Source organism: Microcaecilia unicolor, chromosome 11 (assembly GCF_901765095.1).
Source record: "Microcaecilia unicolor chromosome 11, aMicUni1.1, whole genome shotgun sequence".
In the NCBI taxonomy this organism is placed as follows: domain Eukaryota; kingdom Metazoa; phylum Chordata; class Amphibia; order Gymnophiona; family Siphonopidae; genus Microcaecilia; species Microcaecilia unicolor.
The window spans coordinates 30903176-30922044 of record NC_044041.1 but is presented as its reverse complement, the minus strand read 5'-3'; the positions used below and the strand labels follow the sequence as shown (position 1 = coordinate 30922044).

General features: G+C 44.0%; 1 protein-coding gene across 1 annotated transcript in view; it reads left to right on the top strand.

Annotated features, from left to right (window-relative positions):
• RPH3A (rabphilin 3A) overlaps positions 1-15271 on the top strand; it is a 166013-nt gene extending 150742 nt beyond the window's left edge. The window contains exons 18-20 of the mRNA XM_030218773.1: positions 5259-5340; positions 6820-6916; positions 15097-15271. Of these exons, the coding sequence (XP_030074633.1) occupies positions 5259-5340; positions 6820-6916; positions 15097-15227 (310 nt within the window). The 3' untranslated portion in view covers positions 15228-15271. The remainder of the gene's footprint in view (positions 1-5258; positions 5341-6819; positions 6917-15096) is intronic.
• Positions 15272-18869: the final 3598 nt, after the last annotated feature.

Sequence of the window (18869 nt, the reverse complement as noted above, 5' to 3'; positions counted from 1 at the left end):
ATCCCCTTTATCATTTTAGTCACTCTTCTTTGAACCTTTTCTAAATTCCGCTATATCTTTTTTGAGGTACGGCAACCAGAACTGAACGCAATACTCGAGGTGCGGATGCATCATGGAGCGATACAAAGGCATTATAGTATTTTCGGTTTCATTAACCATCCCTTTCCTAATAATTCCTAGCATCCTATTTGCTTTTTTGGCCGCCGCCGCTGCACACTAAGCAGAAGATTTCAGAATATTATCTATGATGACACCCAGATCTTTTTCTTGAGCGCTGACCCCCAAGGTGGACTCTAGCATCAGGTAACTATCATTCAGATTATTCTTTCCAATGTGCATCACTTTGCATTTGTCCACATTAAATTTCATCTGCCATCTGGATGCCCAGTCTTCCAATTTCCTAAGGTCTTCCTGCAATATTTCACAGTCCGCATGTGTTTTAACAGCCTTGAATAGTTTTGTATCACCTGTGACCAGTCTCTCTCCTGGTTCAGTTGCTCCTCCCAGTGGACCAGCAAGATTTCCCAGGACTGTAGCTCCTCTAGCTTGGACTGTATACCTGCCTCTGTAGGATCAAAGCTCTGGGACTTAGTATCCACACTCTTGTTCTCTTCCATCTGCTGTACACAGCTTCGCTGGGGACCTGTTTTCTCTATCCTCTTGGTACATGGACCTTGTCTCATGTCCTGTGCTTGTTCCATCTGCAGTTGAAGAGCTTCCTTCTCTTTTTGCAATCTCTGGTATGTCTGTTGTGCCTTACCCAACTCCCTGATGAGATGGGCTCCCTCTAGCTGTGCCCGAGGCTCCCTAAGCTCTGTTTCCTTGTTAGAGGAGTCCTGCTTCTGAGTTCCTCTGACTGGGCATATCAGTGGGCAGACTTTTCCCTGGTGCTCTCATAGCTACCCGCTTAGTCTCTTTGCCAATTGTCTTCCTTAATTTCTCTTTACTTTTCGGGTGAGCCTGGCTTCTCTTTTCTTCAATATACGAAAGGGGCAAGACATATTTAGAGTTGCTGGAGGAAAAGTGCTATAACAAATAAAGATGAACCCACAACAAAACACTCCTTGTCTTGAATGCTCAGAGCATGTGTTTCAATCCTTTAAACTGGTATTTCAGTTAACAGGCAGTTCGCATTGATTTTGTTGGGGTGGGGGTGGCATTGGAGGAACGGGGGAAGAAACGTTAAAACATTGATGATGAGACTAGCAACCTGAAGGTACTTTGTTCGTTTTGTTCAACTGGATATATATTGTGCTTGCTAACCGTTAACTTTGTTCTGTCATCAATAAAAATTATTGAACCATAAACTGGTATTTCAGTGTGTTCAGACAACTGAAGAGACCAGCAAGGATCTAAAGATCCGAAGTAGAGCCTTTAAATCATCAATCACTGCCCAAAAGTGTCAACAAAATTGCAGGTGACATGGAGGGGCATAATCGAACGGGGCCGGCCATCTATAAGGGCGGCCATCTCTAATGACGGCCGGGTTAAGTGGTGTACCCGACTGCATTATCGAAACAAGATGGCCGGCCATCTTTTGTTTCGATAATACGGTCGGGGCCGGCCAAATCTCAACATTTGAGCCGCCTTTAGAGATCGCCGGCGTTAGAGATGGCTGCCATTGGTTTTCGCCAATAATAGAAACTAATGGCGGCCATCTCAAACCTGGCCAAATCCAAGCCATTTGGTCATGGGAGGAGCCAGCATTTGTAGTGGACTGGTCCCCCTCACATGCCAGGACACCAACCGAGCACCCTAGGGGGCACTGCAGTGGACTTCACAAATTGCTCCCAGGTGCATAGCTCCCTTACCTTGGGTGCTGACCCCCCCAAAAAAAACCCAAAACACACTACCCACAACTGTACACTACCATAGCCCTTAGAGATGAAGGGGGGCACCTAGATGTGGGTACAGTGGGTTTCAGGTGGGTTTTGGAGGGCTCCCATTTACCACCACAAGTGTAACAGGTAGGGGGGATGGGCCTGGGTCCACCTGCCTGAAGTGCACTGCAGTACCCACTAAAAACTGCTCCAGGGACCTGCATAGTGCTATGATGGAGCTGGGTATGACATTTGAGGCTGGCAAAAAAATGTTTTTTAAATTTTTTTTGGCTGAGAGGGGTTGGTGACCACTGGGGGAGTAAGGGGAGGTGATTCCCTATTCCTTCCGCTGGTCATCTGGTCAGTTCGGGCACCTTTTCAAGGCTTGGTCGTGAACAAAAAGGAACCAAGTAAAGTCGGCCAAATGCTTGTCAGGGTCGGCTTTCTTTTTTCCATTATCGGCCGAGGCCGTCCGTCTCTTAACCACACCCCCGTCCCGCCTTCGGTACACTGCCGACACGCCCCCTTGAATTTTGGCCGGCCCTGCGACGGAAAGCAGTTGAAGCTGGCCAAAATCGGCTTTCGATTATACCGATTTGGCCGGCCTTAGGAGAAAGCTGGCCATCTCCCGATTTGTGTCGGAAGATGGCCGCCTTTCTCCTTCGAAAATAAGCAGGTTGATAATGCAATGTGCTATATTCAAATTTACGAATCTGAATACTACTACTACTACTATTTAACATTTCTAGAGCGCTACAAAGTGTACGCAGCGCTGTACAAACACAGAAGAAAGACAGTCCCTGCTCAAAGAGCTTACAATCTAATAGACAAAAAGTAAAGCATTTAAATTTAAAATATTTAAGCAGTCAAGCACAAGAGAACAGTCACAGGACAGAAGATGTTGAAGGGTGGTCAGTGTGATTAGGTGTAACTCTGGTTGGAGTAGTGGGAGAAGGTGATAGAAGAATAGAAATGGGTGAGGTAAAGTAATGAGTGGGTTGATAGGGAGGTTATATAAGACATGTCACTCTAGGGTAGAGAGCTGCACGGTTTCCGTCCCCGCGGGAATCCCGCGGAACCCGCGGGATTCCCGCGGGGACGGAGGCAGTTCCTGCGGGGTTCCCGCGGGGATGGAACCAGTTCTGCGGGGTTCCCGTGGGGACGGAGGCAGTTCCTGCGGGGTTCCCGCGGGGATAGAACCAGTTCTGTGGGCTTCCCGTGAAAGTGTAAGCTGCACCTGCACCAGCCTCTCATCTACCGAATACCAATTTATTTGAGTGCTGTCTCCTCCTCCTCCTCCTCTTCTTCCTTGCTTTAACAGCATAAATGTGGAAAGTCTTCCATTAAGGAGGTGGTAGAGTCACAAATGATGACGGAATTCAAAAACGCGTGGGATGAACACAGAGGATCTCTAATTAGAAAATGGAAGTTATATAAAAAGCTAACCTTAAATGGCTGCATGTGTGTGGATGTGTCAAGTGACACTTAGATGGTGACTCTGGCTGTGATGAACTAGAGCTGATACCTGGCAGACTTGTATGGTCTGTGTCTCATACATGGCAATCTGGTGTAGGATGGGCTGGAAAGGGCTTAAGCAGCAACTTCAGTGGCTGGAACATGAGGACAGTGCTGGACAGACTTTTACGGTCTGTGTCCCACAAATGAGAACATGAATAGGCTGGAGTGGGCTTCGATGGCAACTCCAGCAGTTGGAACATAAGGATGGGGCCAGATAGACTTCTGTGGTCTTTGTTCCAGAAACACGAAAGAAAAACCATAATCAAGTATATAATATCACACTCGTTGATTTAATGATGAATTGATCATGAGTGTGACTATTGGGCAGAGTGGATGGACCGTTCAGGTCTATTTGCTGTCACTTACTATGTTACTATTAATCCTCTTTGCTCCCAGGCTGGTGCACAGCCCTCAGCTCTGACACAGGCACGAGAATCAGATGTCACTTGACCTACTGGCGCGTGCATGTGGCGGCCTCTCAGCACACACTGCCAGTGAATCAGAGACAGATCTTACATGTGCGCACCAGAGTTCCAAGTTCCAACTTCCGTTCCTTCCTTGCCTACAGTGCTGTGGCTCAAATCCAGAAAGAGACTGAGGGAGCTGACTGGAACTGTCTTTTATGTACTATTAAATTCTTACGGGGATGGGTGGGGATGGGTTAAATTCTTGCGGGGATGGGTGGGGACGGGTTGGGATGGTTTAAATTTTTGCGGGGATGGGTGGGGATGGGTAAGATTCCAGTGGGGATGGGTGGGGACGGGTAAGATTCCAGCAGGGACGGGCGGGGATGGGTAAGATTTCTGTCCCCGTGCAACTCTCTACTCTAGGGGTGGGTGGGTAGAGGGGTAGGGTGGGTAGGATTAAGTCTAAAGCAGGAGAAGGTATTCTCTGCAGCCTATCTGTGAGATGGAAAATGCTCTCTGAAGCTGCTGCTATAAGTTGTTAGTTTTCTCTCCCTGAAAGAGATCCAAGCCACACCCACGAAGTTCAAACTGTCAGTGGGGAGGGTGAGGGGAGGAAATGGCAGTGCTTGATGAAAAAGAGAGCTCAGTTTGATAGGAGATATACTATAGGATGTCATTCTGAGGCCAGGCTAAGTCTAAAGCAGGAGAAGGTATTCTCTGCAGCCTATCTGTGAGATGGAAAATGCTCTCTGAAGCTGCTGCTATAAGTTGTTAGTTTTCTCTCACGTTACATTACCAAGGGGCTCATTTTCAAAGTACTTAGACGTACAAAGTTCCACAGTAACCTTAACTAGACCATCAGTGAGGGAGTGGTGTCGCTACACCACTCACTCCCTCACAGACCTCCTTAATCTATACTCGAGTGTCATGTCATCCAGAGTCTAGTCTTCCAATTTAACAGTCCACAACTCTGCAGTTAAGCCGTCAGTCTTCTATTTTTCACATTCGGCACACCTTTAACTCTTTAACTTGAGTAATCTAATGCTGTTGATTTTGTCAGTGTGTCACCGGTGGCTGAATTATTCTTCAGATCGCCAGACATCAATCAGTTCTTTTGTACAAAATATTCTTCAATCTGTTTCACAATTACAGCTCTTTACACCTAGGATATATCTACTGCTAGCTTTGGCCAGTCCACTTTGCAAGGAAGTTAAAATTCAAGCCTCATTTGCAATCCAATTCATTTTAAATATCTTTCACTTATTGTTGCATTCTGTTATATAAAAAAAAAAATGCAGTTATAATAAAATTGAAAAAGTTGTATTTAATTCAATTACATCAAGATCTAATTTAAAAATTCAGTGAAAAGTACAGTTACTGCTGTGTGATTAGGAGCTTTACGAAGTCGTTTTAGAATTATTCTGAGACCATTTCATGGTCCAGGAAGTCATCCTCATTTTTCACAGCCTGGAGAGGGAGCCGTATTTGAATACTAATTTACACTGTTTCTTAGGTGGCTGAAACCAGACATGGGCAAGAAGTCCAAACAGAAAACCCAGATAAAAAAGAAGACGTTGAATCCAGAATTTAATGAGGTAAGGAAGTCCCATTCTTTTGGGGTATGAGTACAAATGTAATAGCTTTATGTCAAAGCTGTTCTTATGGCAGGAGCCGGGGAATCAAGGTGACTGACCCAGAACTCCTCTTCATGGGGCCCTGTGTTGCTGCAGTAAGAGATGCAAGACTAGTCCTGCAACATGAAGAGATGACATGCACTTAAGCACATCTCCTGCAGTGGCGTAGGAAGGGGGGGGGGGCGGTCCGCCCCGGGTGCACGCCGCTGGGGGGTGTCGGCTCTGCGCTGGTGCATTGCCCTCTTTGCCCCGGAACAGGTTACTTCCTGTTCCGGGACAGAGAGAGCAGTGAACCAGCGCGGAGCCGACACACCCCAGCAACGTGCAGTCGGGGCGGATTGGCCCTCCCGCCCGTCCCTCGCCGCAGTTATGCGCTCCGGGGGGGAGGGGAGGTATGCGCTCCAGGGGGGGGGTGCGCTCCAGCGGGAGGAGGGTGCGCCTTGCTGCACCCGGGGGGGGGGGGGGTGCGCAGCGGCGACCCGCCCCGGGTGTCAGCTCCCCTCGCTACGGCTCTGATCTCCTGTTTCCGATCCAGCCTCAGGTGTTTTGACTGTGGCTATGGTAGAAGGTGGAAGCTCAGAAAGTGCTTGTTTACGGAGGACGATTTGCTCTGGGATTTAAGTGTGTGGAGTAATTTAGGTTCAAAAACAAGGTAAGTAATAGCATGTAGGGCCAGATTCAGTATATGGCACCCAAAGTTAGGTAAGTCAAAAGGAGTAGTGTATGCAACAGGACGCTTCCAAACACAATGAAGGACAACGATATAGACGGACTGTGCGTAGAAGAAAATGATCTTTATTCTGTAGACTCAGACTCGACAGGGGTGCCGTGTTTCTGCCAAGTGCCTGCTTCAGGAGTCTTAATTAATATCTCTAGATGATATGTAGACAGAAAAACATAGACTGACAATGCAGGAGTCTTGAAAAAGATGGCGGTACTGGTTGTCCTTTCTTTCCTAGAAGTGCATCGCAGTCTTTTTGCATATAATGGAGGCAGTGTATGCAAATCAAGTTCATGCATATTCATTGCGGATATCCTGAAAACCTGACTGGCAAGGGGTACTCTGGGACTGGACTTGGGAAACACTGGTGTAGATAGCTGAGTTAGACTTGGCAAAGGCTTTGATAAGAATAATGGATCGTAATCAAAAGGAAAGGATGGATTTGTTGATAGTAATGTGGTCTACAGTCTATACTAAGAGGCCATTTTATACCTATGGGCTTCTTAGCAATTAGCACATGCTAATTCCCATAGCACACGCTAAGTTCTAGTACATGGGGCCCTAAGTCAAGAACGTATAACCTCATCCAAGAAGAACACTGCATGTATTTAGAGAAGATAATGGTGCATTATCTGTTTTTGTGATGTTTGATGTACACTATGCTGCTGATTTATATGTGAGTCCAATACATTTTGTAATTTATACATATTTTTTCTTAGGAGTTTTTCTATGAAATAAAACACAATGATCTAGCGAAAAAACAACTGGATATCTCTGTTTGGGATTATGACATTGGCAAATCCAATGATTATATCGGTAAGTTTTAGTTTTGGTGGGAGGGGTTCAGAGTTATATACTGTGGTTAGAGAATTAGAACAGATGTTCTATAGGTAATGTATGTTAGAGGAACCGTGGGCCTATGTACTTCTATCCAGTGGCGTACCAAGGGGGGGGGGGGCGGTGGGGGCGGTCCGCCCCGGGTGCACGCTGCTGGGGGGGGGGGTGCCATGGCGCACGCCTGTCAGCTGACTTCGCTAACTTCGCTGCAGCTCCCTCTGCCCCGGAACAGGCTACTTCCTGTTCCGGCCGGGGCAGAGGGAGCTGCAGCGAAGTTAGCAAAGTCAGCAAACTCAGCTGACAGGCGCGCGCCGCGGCACCCCCCCCCCCCCCAGCGGCATGCACCCGGGGGGGGTGTCATTTCGCCGGGGGGGGGGGGCATCGGCGATCCACCCTGGGTGTCATGCTGGCTAGGATCGCCACTGCTTCTATCAATACTTAAACAAGGTAATAAAAATTGTATGTCACATCAGGGCAAATCCATGAGGCCAGCTGCCCATTGGACATTCATAGAAGAATCCGAACTGTTACAATCCTGCTTAGGTTCAGCCAGGCAAGCGGGTCTGTTTGCAAACTCATACTGATGACAGTACTCACATAAGATACAAAACAGGTTTTTAATACCAGTGCTATTATTTTGTGAGTAATTCTCCTACTGCTTGCATAACTGTAAATTCCGTGAGGTACATGTGGCCCACCAACTCTTTACCAGAATACATGTTTTGATAGAGGTCTATAAAATAATGAGTGGAGAGGAACGGGTAGAGATAAATCGCTTGTTTACTCTTTCCAAAAATACTAGGACTAGGGGGCACACAATGAAGCTACTAAGTAGTAAATTTAAAATAAACTAAAGAAAATACTTTATTCAATGTGTAATTAAACTTTGGAATTTATTGGGGGTAAAAATAGTTAGCTTAGCAGGGTTTAAAAACACTTTGGGATAATTTCCTAAAAAGAAACTCAATAAGCCATTATTAAGATGGACTTAGAAAACTCCACTGCTTATTTCTAGGATAAGCAGTATAAAATGTGTTTTACTGTGCTGGGATCTCACCAGGTACTTGTGACCTGGATTGGCCACTATTGGAAGCAGACTACTGGGCTTGATGGGTCTTTGGTCTGTCCCAGTATGGCAGCGCTTATGTTCTTATATTTCAATCCTTGCCTTATTTGCATCCTTAGGAACTTCTGTGCTTAAAGTAAATGACAGTACCCACATTGGTTTACACAAAGCAAGTTTCATAGAGCCCATTTCCACCAGTGGAATACTAACTTCATCCATGAGAATAGCTTTTAAAGTTGTGCACTCCCTAACTACAACATAGCTGTAGCCTACGTGGCATTTTGGATATTTATTTCTTCTCAGATTTATATCCCACCACATCCAGTGTTCTGGGTGGGTTACACTAAAACATACATAATATTAAAACATATAATCAAACAAAACCAATATCAAAAATCAATAGTCTACTTTTTCATAATTGAACAAACAGATATACCAAACCATTTCACCATATAGTTATATATATAAAATAAATCAGCAACAGTAATCAATAACCTTATCTATAACTACTTGTAGTACTGAAACAATAGGTTAGTCATTGCTAGCACTAGGGAGAGACTACTGTAGGTCAGGACCACAAATGGGCTCAAAAAACCTGCCGTAAGGATCACAACCTACTTGGTCTCTCCATAGATACATCATCATCATTCTGCACCTACAGTGGGCCACACATTTTTATTTGGCCGCAATCATGGGGTCACAGCCACAGAAAGATTGGGAAGCAGTGCTGTGGGTAGTCTGTATATTATGGACACAATTCATATTATTTTATTTATTTATTGCATTTGTATCCCACATTTTCCCACCTCTTTGCAGACTCAATGTGGCTTACAATACATATTATGGTCCTTAAGATATAATTTTTACTGAACCCATGACTATAAAAGCCTTTCTCTCAAATATAATGCTTTGTTGCTCAATGGCGTACTTAGCTTGGTTGCTCCAGGCACATCACCCTCCCTCCAAGCAGTAAAGGAATTCACTGAGCAGTCATGCAGCTGTCAGCTCTGCCAGTCTCCTACCCTGGAACAGGAAGTTGACTTCAGAGGGGGCAGGGGACCGGCAGAGTTGACATTCGGATTGGCCACTGTTGGAAGCAGGATACTGGGCTAGATGGACCACTGGTTTGACCCAGTATGGCTATTCTTATGGGGCTCATTTTCAAAAGAGAAAATCTTCCAAAAAGTGTGATAAAGCGCCATTTGGGCGGATTTCTTCTCCAAATATCCAAAATGGTGTTTTCGAAACCTGTTTTACAGATGTTTATTCATGCATTCCGTCTGCAGTGCATTCAAATCACAAGGAGGTATGTTGGGGGCATTTTGAAGGTGGAATTAGGATGGGCTTAGGGTGTGCCTAACACTTGGACATTTTACAATCATAATGGAACAAAATGTAAACATCTAGGACAAAAATTTCAGTGTTTAGGTCTAGACCTGTTTTTATAATGAATAAGGCACAAAAAGGTGCCCTAAGTGACCACATGGCCACTGGAGGGGAATCAGGGATGACCTCCCCTTACTCCCCCAGTTGTCACTAACCCCCTCCCACCCCCCAAAAATGTAAATAAAAATAGTACTCACCAGCCTCTGTGACAGCCTCAGATGTTATAGCCAGGTCTATTAGAGCAGCATGCAGGTCCCTGGAGTAGTCTAGTGTGAGTGCAGTGCACTGTAGACAGGTAGACCCAGGCCCATATCTCCCCCTATCTATTACACTTGTGGTGGAAACTGTGAGCCCTCCAAAACTCACCAGAAACCCACTGTACCTACATATAGATACCCTCTTCACCCATAAGGGCTATTGTAGTGTGTACATTTGAGGGTAATGGGGTTTAGAGGGCTTAGCAGACAAAGGGAGCACTGGTGAGATGTGTACCTGGGAGCATTTATACAAAGTCTACAGCAGCGCCCCCTAGGGTGCCCAATTGCTCTCCTGGGATGTCTGGGTGACCAGTCTGCTAAAAATGCTGGCCCATCCTACATCCCAATGGCTTGATTTTGTAAAATTTTTTTCAAAAATGGCCTGAAAAGATAAACTGCCTAGTGGTTAGGGTGGTGGACTTTGGTCCTGGGGAACTGAGTTCAATTCCCACTTCAGGCACAGGCAGCTCCTTGTGACTCTGGGCAAGTCACTTAATCCTCCATTGCCCCATGTAAGCCGCATTGAGCCTGCCATGAGAGGGACAGCGCAGGGTATAAATGTAACAAAAATAAAATAGATACTATTGGAGATTCTACATGGAATGTTGCTACTATTGGAGATTCTACATTGAATGTTGCTATTCCACTAGCAACATTCCATGTAGAAGGCTGCGCAGGCTTCTGTTTCTGTGAGTCTGATGTCCTGCACGTACGTGCAGGACGTCAGACTCGCAGAAGCCTGCGCGGCCACATTGGTGATCTAGTGGAATAGCAACATTCCATGTAGAATCTCAAATAGTGCCAACAGTGGAGGAGTGGCCTAGTGGTTAGGGTGGTGGACTTTGGTCCTGAGGAACTGAGTTCGATTCCCACTTCAGGCACAGACAGCTCCTTGTGACTCTGGGCAAGTCACTTAACCCTCCATTGCCCCATGTAAGCCGCATTGAGCAAGCGTGGGGTACAAATGTAACAAACAAAAAAAAAAACTCACAGAACATAAAACCTTGTTTAAAATGGTATTTTTGAAAAAAAAAAAAAAAAAGGCTTTTTGTGGTTTCAAAAATGATCATGTTTTCTATTTGGATTTGAGATGTTTAACACGAAAGACTAGATTCTATATATCATGCCTAAAAATCTGGCGCCAAAATGAAATTTAAATGAAATTCTAAAGTTCAAAACCTACCATGCATCTAACTTTCCCTACCTGGGATCCCAACTCTGGAATGCTCTACCCAGATACATTTGGTCAATTAGTGAATATCATCCCTTTAGGAAACTATTGAAAACCCATCTATTCAAACAGGTTTACCCGAATGACTTGACATACCATAAACAAACATAAACAATACATCTATTTACCGGTCCAACTAAACTTTAACAACAATGACTCAGGAAATATCTCCTATCAACCTTCTTACCCTCCATGCTCCTCCCAACTTCTCCTTTATCGCCCCACCTCCTTACCTAGCCCTATCCTTTCTCTCACACCTCTTCTATCCCACTTACTCCTTGTTCATTTGTCCTATCACATACCTCCTTTGTTGATTCTGATACCTCAGATTGTATTCTCTTGTTACTATGTAAGCCCTATTGAGCCTGCGATGAGCGGGAAAGCGCGGGGTACAAATGTAATCTCTCTATATAAAAGGCAACCCCAACGTTCTACGAAGCCTCCAGCCGGAAGTGTGAAGGGGGAGAGATATCCGGTTTCCCCATGAGTGTCTGCCCCGCCCTCGCTCTCTCTCTAACACAAACAGTGAAGGAAAACAGCAAAGCAGGAAATCAAATCGCTCTCTCTGTAACAATGAAGGACTCAGAGGGGGGAGGGGAGAGAGGGCAGGAACACACACACTCCCACATGCACACAGAAGAAACCCTTGCTAGCCCCCCCGTTTCATTTGCATCAGAAACGGGGCTTTTTTACTAGTAAATAAAAAAATAAATTTGCCAAAGTGCATTCTATAAAGTACGCCTTAATTTAGGCGTTCTTTATAGAATAAGCCTAAATTTCATTGCAGTAACATTTGTCGCCAGAGAACTATTTTAACCTTTTTTTGCGATGATTCAAAATTTATGTAATTTCATTTCTGGGCTGTATTTGCCGTTTCAAGTAAAGTTGACCCTCAATTTTCTAAGCTACGGAGCTGTTGCTTTTCGTGTTTTAAATCAGTTCACATTGTCTGCAGCAATTTCAAATGATTGGACTGCTTTCTTACAGCTGATTGAATTTGAACTAGTCAGGGTTTGGGGGGAAGTGTATTTGGGAATGGTTTAAAATTACAATCACTGTTCTTTTGATGAGCAGGAATTCTAGGCTGCTTTGTCTAGAATGATTGGAAACCATCTGAACATCTCACAAAGACCTGCAGTTGATAATGATGAATTCCTAATTATTTCAGGAATAGCACACAACACTTAAACGCTTTTGCCTGAACATGTTACAAATGAAAAATGTCTTTTCTGTGCGGGTGGACTTAGGGGCTGTGATTGTGACTCTGGGCAAGTCACTTAACCCTCCATTGCCCCATGTAAGCCGAATTGAGCCTGCCATGAGTGGGAAAGCGCGGGGTACGAATGTAACAAAAATAAAATAGATACTATTGGAGATTCTACATGGAATGTTGCTATTCCACTAGCAACATTCCATGTAGAAGCCTGCGCGGACACAATGGTGATCTCCAAGGGCCGACTTCTACATGGAATGTTGCTAGTGGAATAGCAACATTCCATGTAGAATCTCAAATAGTAGCAACAGTGGAGGAGTGGCCTACTGGTTAGCCGAGGTCCTCTTCTTCCCAATCCTGCGCAAGGCTTCGTTCTAGTCTGACGCCCTGCACGTTGTACAGAAACAGAACGAAGCCTTGCAGATCAAAGTTGGTGGCGGGGGGGGGGGGGGGGGGGGGGTTCGGCATTGGCAGTTCAGCAATGGCGCAGGGGGTTGGCGGTGCCGGGGGGAAGGCTAAATGTGCCCCCTCACCTCGGGCTCTGGACCCCCCACCCGCCGAAGTCTGGCTATGCCCCTGCATTGACCTAGCGGTAAGGGCTCACATGCTACATGTGTGGTGACTGCTCAGTGTGTGCCAACTGCCGCTTAACACTGGAAATGGCACACGCGGTAGGAAAATAAAAAAAATAATCTGTCCCTGCGGTATGGACGTGCGCCAATTCTGAAATTACCGCCAGGGGGTGCGCTAGCCTGGCGGTAGTCTCATTTTGGCACATGCTGCACAAGTGTAGCGACTACCACATCTTTGTAAAACGGTCCCATAGTGACTTGGTCAAGATAAGAAGCAGCAGCGAGATTTGTGGGGCCCTTTTACTAAGCCACGTAGGTGCCTACTCACGCGCAACGGGTGCTGATTTGGAACTATCGCCCGGCTACCACATGGCTTGGAGGGGGGATAATTTCATTTTTTACACGTGCCCACTATGCGTACCGCAAAATGTCCGGCATGCGGCGCTAACTGGGCGGTAATCGTCATTGTACGCGTGCTGACGATTACCGCCCTGTTAATGCGTGAGACTTTGCAAAACAGCAAAAGTAGAGGCTGACAAATGTGCAAACCAATAGGGAGATAATATCAAGAAACTTTGCCGCATGTCCATATTTGGCCAAAAAGAAGCACCTTTTTTGGAGGTGCGCTGAAAAATGAACCTGCTCGCATCCAATACACATGATTACACCTGCGAGGGACACTTTTCAGCGCACCTTACTAAAAGGACCCCTGAACTTGGCTTTGCTGGTTGTCAGCCTGGCACTCTAATCACTAGGCTTCTCCTCCGCTCTTTCCAAGCTATATTTAAAATGATCATTCGTTATAACAACTGGCCTTTCATATATGGTAGTTGTGGCAATCAGGCCATATAATTCTTCACAAATATTCACATTTAGGACTAGATTCAGTAAATGGTGCCCAAATGTGGGTGCCGAAAAAATGTGTGCAGATGCTATTCTATAAATGGCTCTTGAGTTGGGTGCATTGATAGAATAGCATGTAGATTCGGGATCTGCACCCAACTTTGGGCGTGAGAATTTATAAATCCTCATGTGCAAGTTAGGCACGGATCCTCCAAATTCTATAATATTGCACGCATCATTATAGTGAACGCCCCTGTGCCCCTCCCATGGCCATGTCCCCTTTTCAGTCGTGCTTTAAAATTTGCGCGTGCATCTTTATAGAATTGCACCTAGGAAGATGCATGCGTAAATCCAAGTTGTTGCCAATTAATGCCAATGATTGATTGTCATATAGTACTCAGCTTCAACTTAATAATAATAATGCCATGTTCAATAGTCTGGTTCAATGATACCCTTTAATTGGATCATCAGATCCGCACATCTACCTCTGTAAAGGCTAGAATGAGCCAAGCATATCTCGGAGGTAGTGTCGTAATCCTCATAGATCCTCTTGTTCTATTCTTTTTTTTCAAAAGTTAGACTTGGTCTAACCGAGTCTCCATCATGCATACTGAAGAATAAAAGAGTAATACTCAAAAAAAGCTAAGTATTTAGCTATTAAGTTTACTGATAATTAATGAAAAAAATAAAAACTTTTGAAAAAAAGAATAGAATGAGAGGATCTATGAGGATTACGTCACTACCTCTGAGATATGCTTGGCTCATTCTAGCCATTACAGAGGTAGATGCGCGGATCTGATGATCCAATTAAAGGGTATCATTGAACCAGACTATTAAACATGACATTATTATTAAGTTGAAGCTGAGTACTATATGACCTTTGATTTACTGCTCCCTTCACTATATAAGTGGTTATATGCCTGGTGAATACAATAATTGATTGTTAGCATCCAATTATTGGCACTGAGGGCCAGATTCTACATATGGCACCTGAAAAATTCACACAGAAAAAAATTATGCCTAGGCGTATTCTCTAAAGTATGCCTAAATTTTATAGAATAGACTTAAATTTCCACAAGGTATATAGAATATGCCAAGTGGCTTACCACATGACCAAACTTGATCGTGTCCATTTAAGCCACAATTTAATTGGTGTAAATCCCGACGCCTAAATTAGGTGCAGAGCAGGTGTTTTCTATAATAATGCGCATAGATTTTAGAAACGCCCACACCCCACACATGACCATGCCCTTTTCAACTGTGCAATTTAAAATTTATGCACACCACTTTATAGAATACACTTAGCGAGTTGTGCGCGTAAATCTCAATTAATGCCAATTAGTGCTGATAATTGCTTAACATCCAGTTAATAGCACTGATTAGCTACTTAACCAATGAAGTTATATGCATTGTTATAGAATATGCTTCAGTTTTCACGGGGATTTTCGGGCGCCATATATAGAATCCAAGGTAATTGGCTCAGTAATTAAATTGCATGCACAAATTGGGCACCCACCCTGGGGATTAATGTTTTCCAATGCCTGGGTATGACTCTATTAATCCACTTTATATTGTCATCTTTCTCCTGCAGGTGGATGCCAGCTGGGCATCACCGCAAAAGGGGAGCGTCTGAAACACTGGTACGAGTGTTTGAAGAACAAGGATAAGAAAATAGAACGCTGGCACACTCTACAAAATGAAAACCACATCTCCAGCGATTAAGAGTTGCCCGGTGATACCTTTCAATATAGTCTGCATTCTGTACCAATTCACTGTTAAATTTTATGTCTTGTCTTCCAATACGTTCACACTTTGACTGCACGCCTTTAAACCTGGAACAAATCGAATTTATTCTCCACGTTAAAAGAGACTGAGCTTCACTTCTGGGAAACCACATAACATGGGCTGACAACTGAAGAGTTATTTTGCATTTGGAAGATAAGTCGGTATCCTTTAAATCCATGTTGGGGTTCAGTAATTGCTGGCTGTAGAGGCTGTTTTTTTATTTTATTATTATTTTTAAAATTTTTACAGACTGAAGATGCTGTCATTGCTGTTCATCTTTTATTTCATGAAACTGTGTCACTGTACAAAAATACATCGGTGATAGTGCATAAACATGTAGCCTTCCTATTTAGTTTACCAAGGAATATATAATGAGGGCACCTTTATAACAGGGCTCCTCAGTTAATATGGCAGGAAAGCGCCTAGTTTATAAATGCACCTAGGTATCTGCGTCTTTGTAAAATACTAGCGCAAATTCTGTAGGGAGAGCGCCTAGGTTGTGATCGCTGGCATTTGGGCCTGCTCATGAGAAGGCCTAAATGTTAGCACATAATGTACACCAACTATAAAACACCGCGTGGGGCCCTTTTACTAAGCCGCGTAAGTATCTACGCGCACCCAATGTGTGCCAAAATGGAGTTACTGCCCGGCTACCGCGTGGCTCTTGTGGTCATTTCATTTTTGGAGTGTCTCCGATACACGTGTCAAAAAAAAATTTTTTTTTTTTAATTTTCGGACGTGCGGCAAGCGGCATTTGACGCGTCAAGCATTATCGCCCAGTTACCGCATGAGACTTTACCGCTAGGTCAACGGCTGGCGGTAAGGTCTCCGACCCAAAATGGACGCGTGGCAATTTTCATTTTGCCGCACGTCCGTTTTCGTCAAAAACGTTACAAAGGTACTTTTTTACAGGTGTGCTGGAAAATGCCTCTGCGTGCGCCCACAAAATGCGCCTATACTAGCGCAGCCCATTTTCAGCGCGCCTTAGTAAAAGGACCCCTGTGGTATTAAATCGAAATGAACAGTGTCTGCTGAACATCAAAAATACAAGGGTTCTGAATATTATCATTGGTGAAAAAACCTTGTAATTATTTCACACACGTCGCCCTATTTAATTCATTTTTAACTTTTTTCATTTTCTTTTTATACGGCAACCAGTTAATAGTTAAATCATAAAAAGTGCAATACTTAGCGGCCCTTTTACTAAGCTGTGGTAAAAAGTGGCCTGCGCTGGTTTTGACACATGAAATAGGCATGCGCTGGGCTACTTTTTTCTGTGGCGGGAAAAAGGCCTTTTTAAAAATGGGGCAGTATATGGCCGAGCGCTATTATGAAAATTAGCACACGGCTATTTATTGCCTGAGACCTTACCATCACCTGTTTAGAAGGTGGTAAGGGCTCACGCACTGCTTGTGCAGTAATCAGACAGTGTATGGCAATGCCTACTGCTCATGTTTGATCTATTCTTACTAAGTACACCGCCTTGAGTGAATTCCTTCAAAAAGGCGGTAAATAAATCGTAATAAATAAATAAATTTGGTTATGCTGCTGATTACCGCCGGTAAAGCCCCTGTGGTAGAAAATAGAAAATCATTTTCTACCATGGTAAACTGCACGCCAACTTTGGAACTACCAGGTTCCCACGCTACCGCAGTAGTAGAGTCAATTTGGCACGTGCTACCCTTAACTTGCACCTGATGGTGGCCCAGTTGTTTCACTGTTGTGGCTTCATCAGGGGTTATGCTTCACAATGTATAAATGTCATCGAAGACAATTGCATGTGAAAAAAATTCAAAAATTAATTTAAAAGTGTAAAGTGTGCGAAATAATTACAAGGTTTTTTTGACCAATGATAATATTCAGAACCCCAGTAAAGATGCAGAGTGTTGTTAGTGTCTGGGTGTTTGAGGGCTTCTTCCTCGTATTTTGACGTTCAACATACAGTTCACTTCAATTTCACATCACGGTGTTTTATAGTTGGTGCCATTGCATGGGATTATTTTTGAACACTTCTAAGTCTCTATTGTTGATTGTGGAGCATGTAAAGTACATGCATATTTTATAATATGTGCGTAAATCACGACTCTACCCAGGCGTCAGCCAAAGCATGCTTACTAGAGAAGTACGCATTAGCTTGCACTGATATAAAAGCTGTTTTATGTGCAAAAATATTTATAAAATTATCCTCAATGATAAGAACTTTGTATAGATTCTCATGTGGCAAAATGGACATCCAGATTAAACTACACTAGTATTTTATAAAAAGCTTGGAGCATGCTGAGTCATGTATAAAATACGTACAGCACTAGCGAGTAAGCAGGTATATTTGGTGTCATTTTATAAATAAAGACTTGGAAAAAAGAACTGTATCTTTATTGAGTCTCTAACATGTAAATAGAGTTTATATATATAAAAGACATAATATTCAGTTCAAGGCCCTGATCTTTGGAATAAACTACCTGTTCACATGCGTCTTTCATCTTCCCTATCCAAATTCAAGACTGATTTTTAAACCTTCTTATTCTAAGATGCTTATGACTAGAACAGACCATACCCATTCCATGTGTTGGTAGACTTGGTCGCACCCTGGAAGCCACTAACTCTTCCCCCTCTCGTGTCTTTCCTTCCCAACTTTTTTATTATTGTATTTCCTCCCCTTATCCTCATAGTTTTGTGGTCAACATACTCCTTTCCTCTCCTCATTATTTTATTGTAAGCCGCTCATATATTATTTGATGGGCAGGGTATAAGCCCCTAATAAACTTGATTTTATTTTATTTTTTGTTACATTTGTACCCCGCACTTTCCCTCTCATGGCAGGCTCAATGCAGCTTACATAGTATATACAGGTACTTATTTGTACCTGGGGCAATGGAGGGTTAAGTGACTTGCCCAGAGTCACAAGGAGCTGCCTGTGCCTGAAGTGGGAATTGAACTCAGTTCCTCAGGACCAAAGTCCACCACCCTAACCACTAGGCCACTCCTCCACTGTTGCTACTATTTGAGATTCTACATGGAATGTTGCTATTCCAACATTCCATGTAGAAGTCAGCCCTTGCAGATCACCAATGTGGCCATGCAGGCTTCTACATGGAATGTTGCACTAGTGGAATAGCAACATTCCAAGTAGAATCTCCAATAGTATCTATTTTATTTTTGTTACATTTGTACCCCGCGCTTTCCCACTCATGGCAGGCTCAATGCGGCTTACAAGGGGCAATGGAGGGTTAAGTGACTTGCCCGGGGTCACAAGGAGCTGCCTGTGCCTGAAGTAGGAATTGAACTCAGTTCCTCAGTTCCCCAGGACCAAAGTCCACCACCCTAACCACTAGGCCACTCCTCCACCTATATGTGAAAATGGTGGATTTAGTAAACATGTACTTCTTTGATGTGCTAATTAGGTATCAGCGTTCCAAAATGCAAACCATTTGCAAGTGAAGCACTTCCTCAAACCCCAGGTCTGAACCAGAAGTTAGTTGGGGGGGGGTTATGCATGGCTCAAAGCAGGTATAAATGCCAACGAATGAAACACAGAATGCATGTCTAGTTTGAAGACCGCTCAAACCACACCCAGTACAC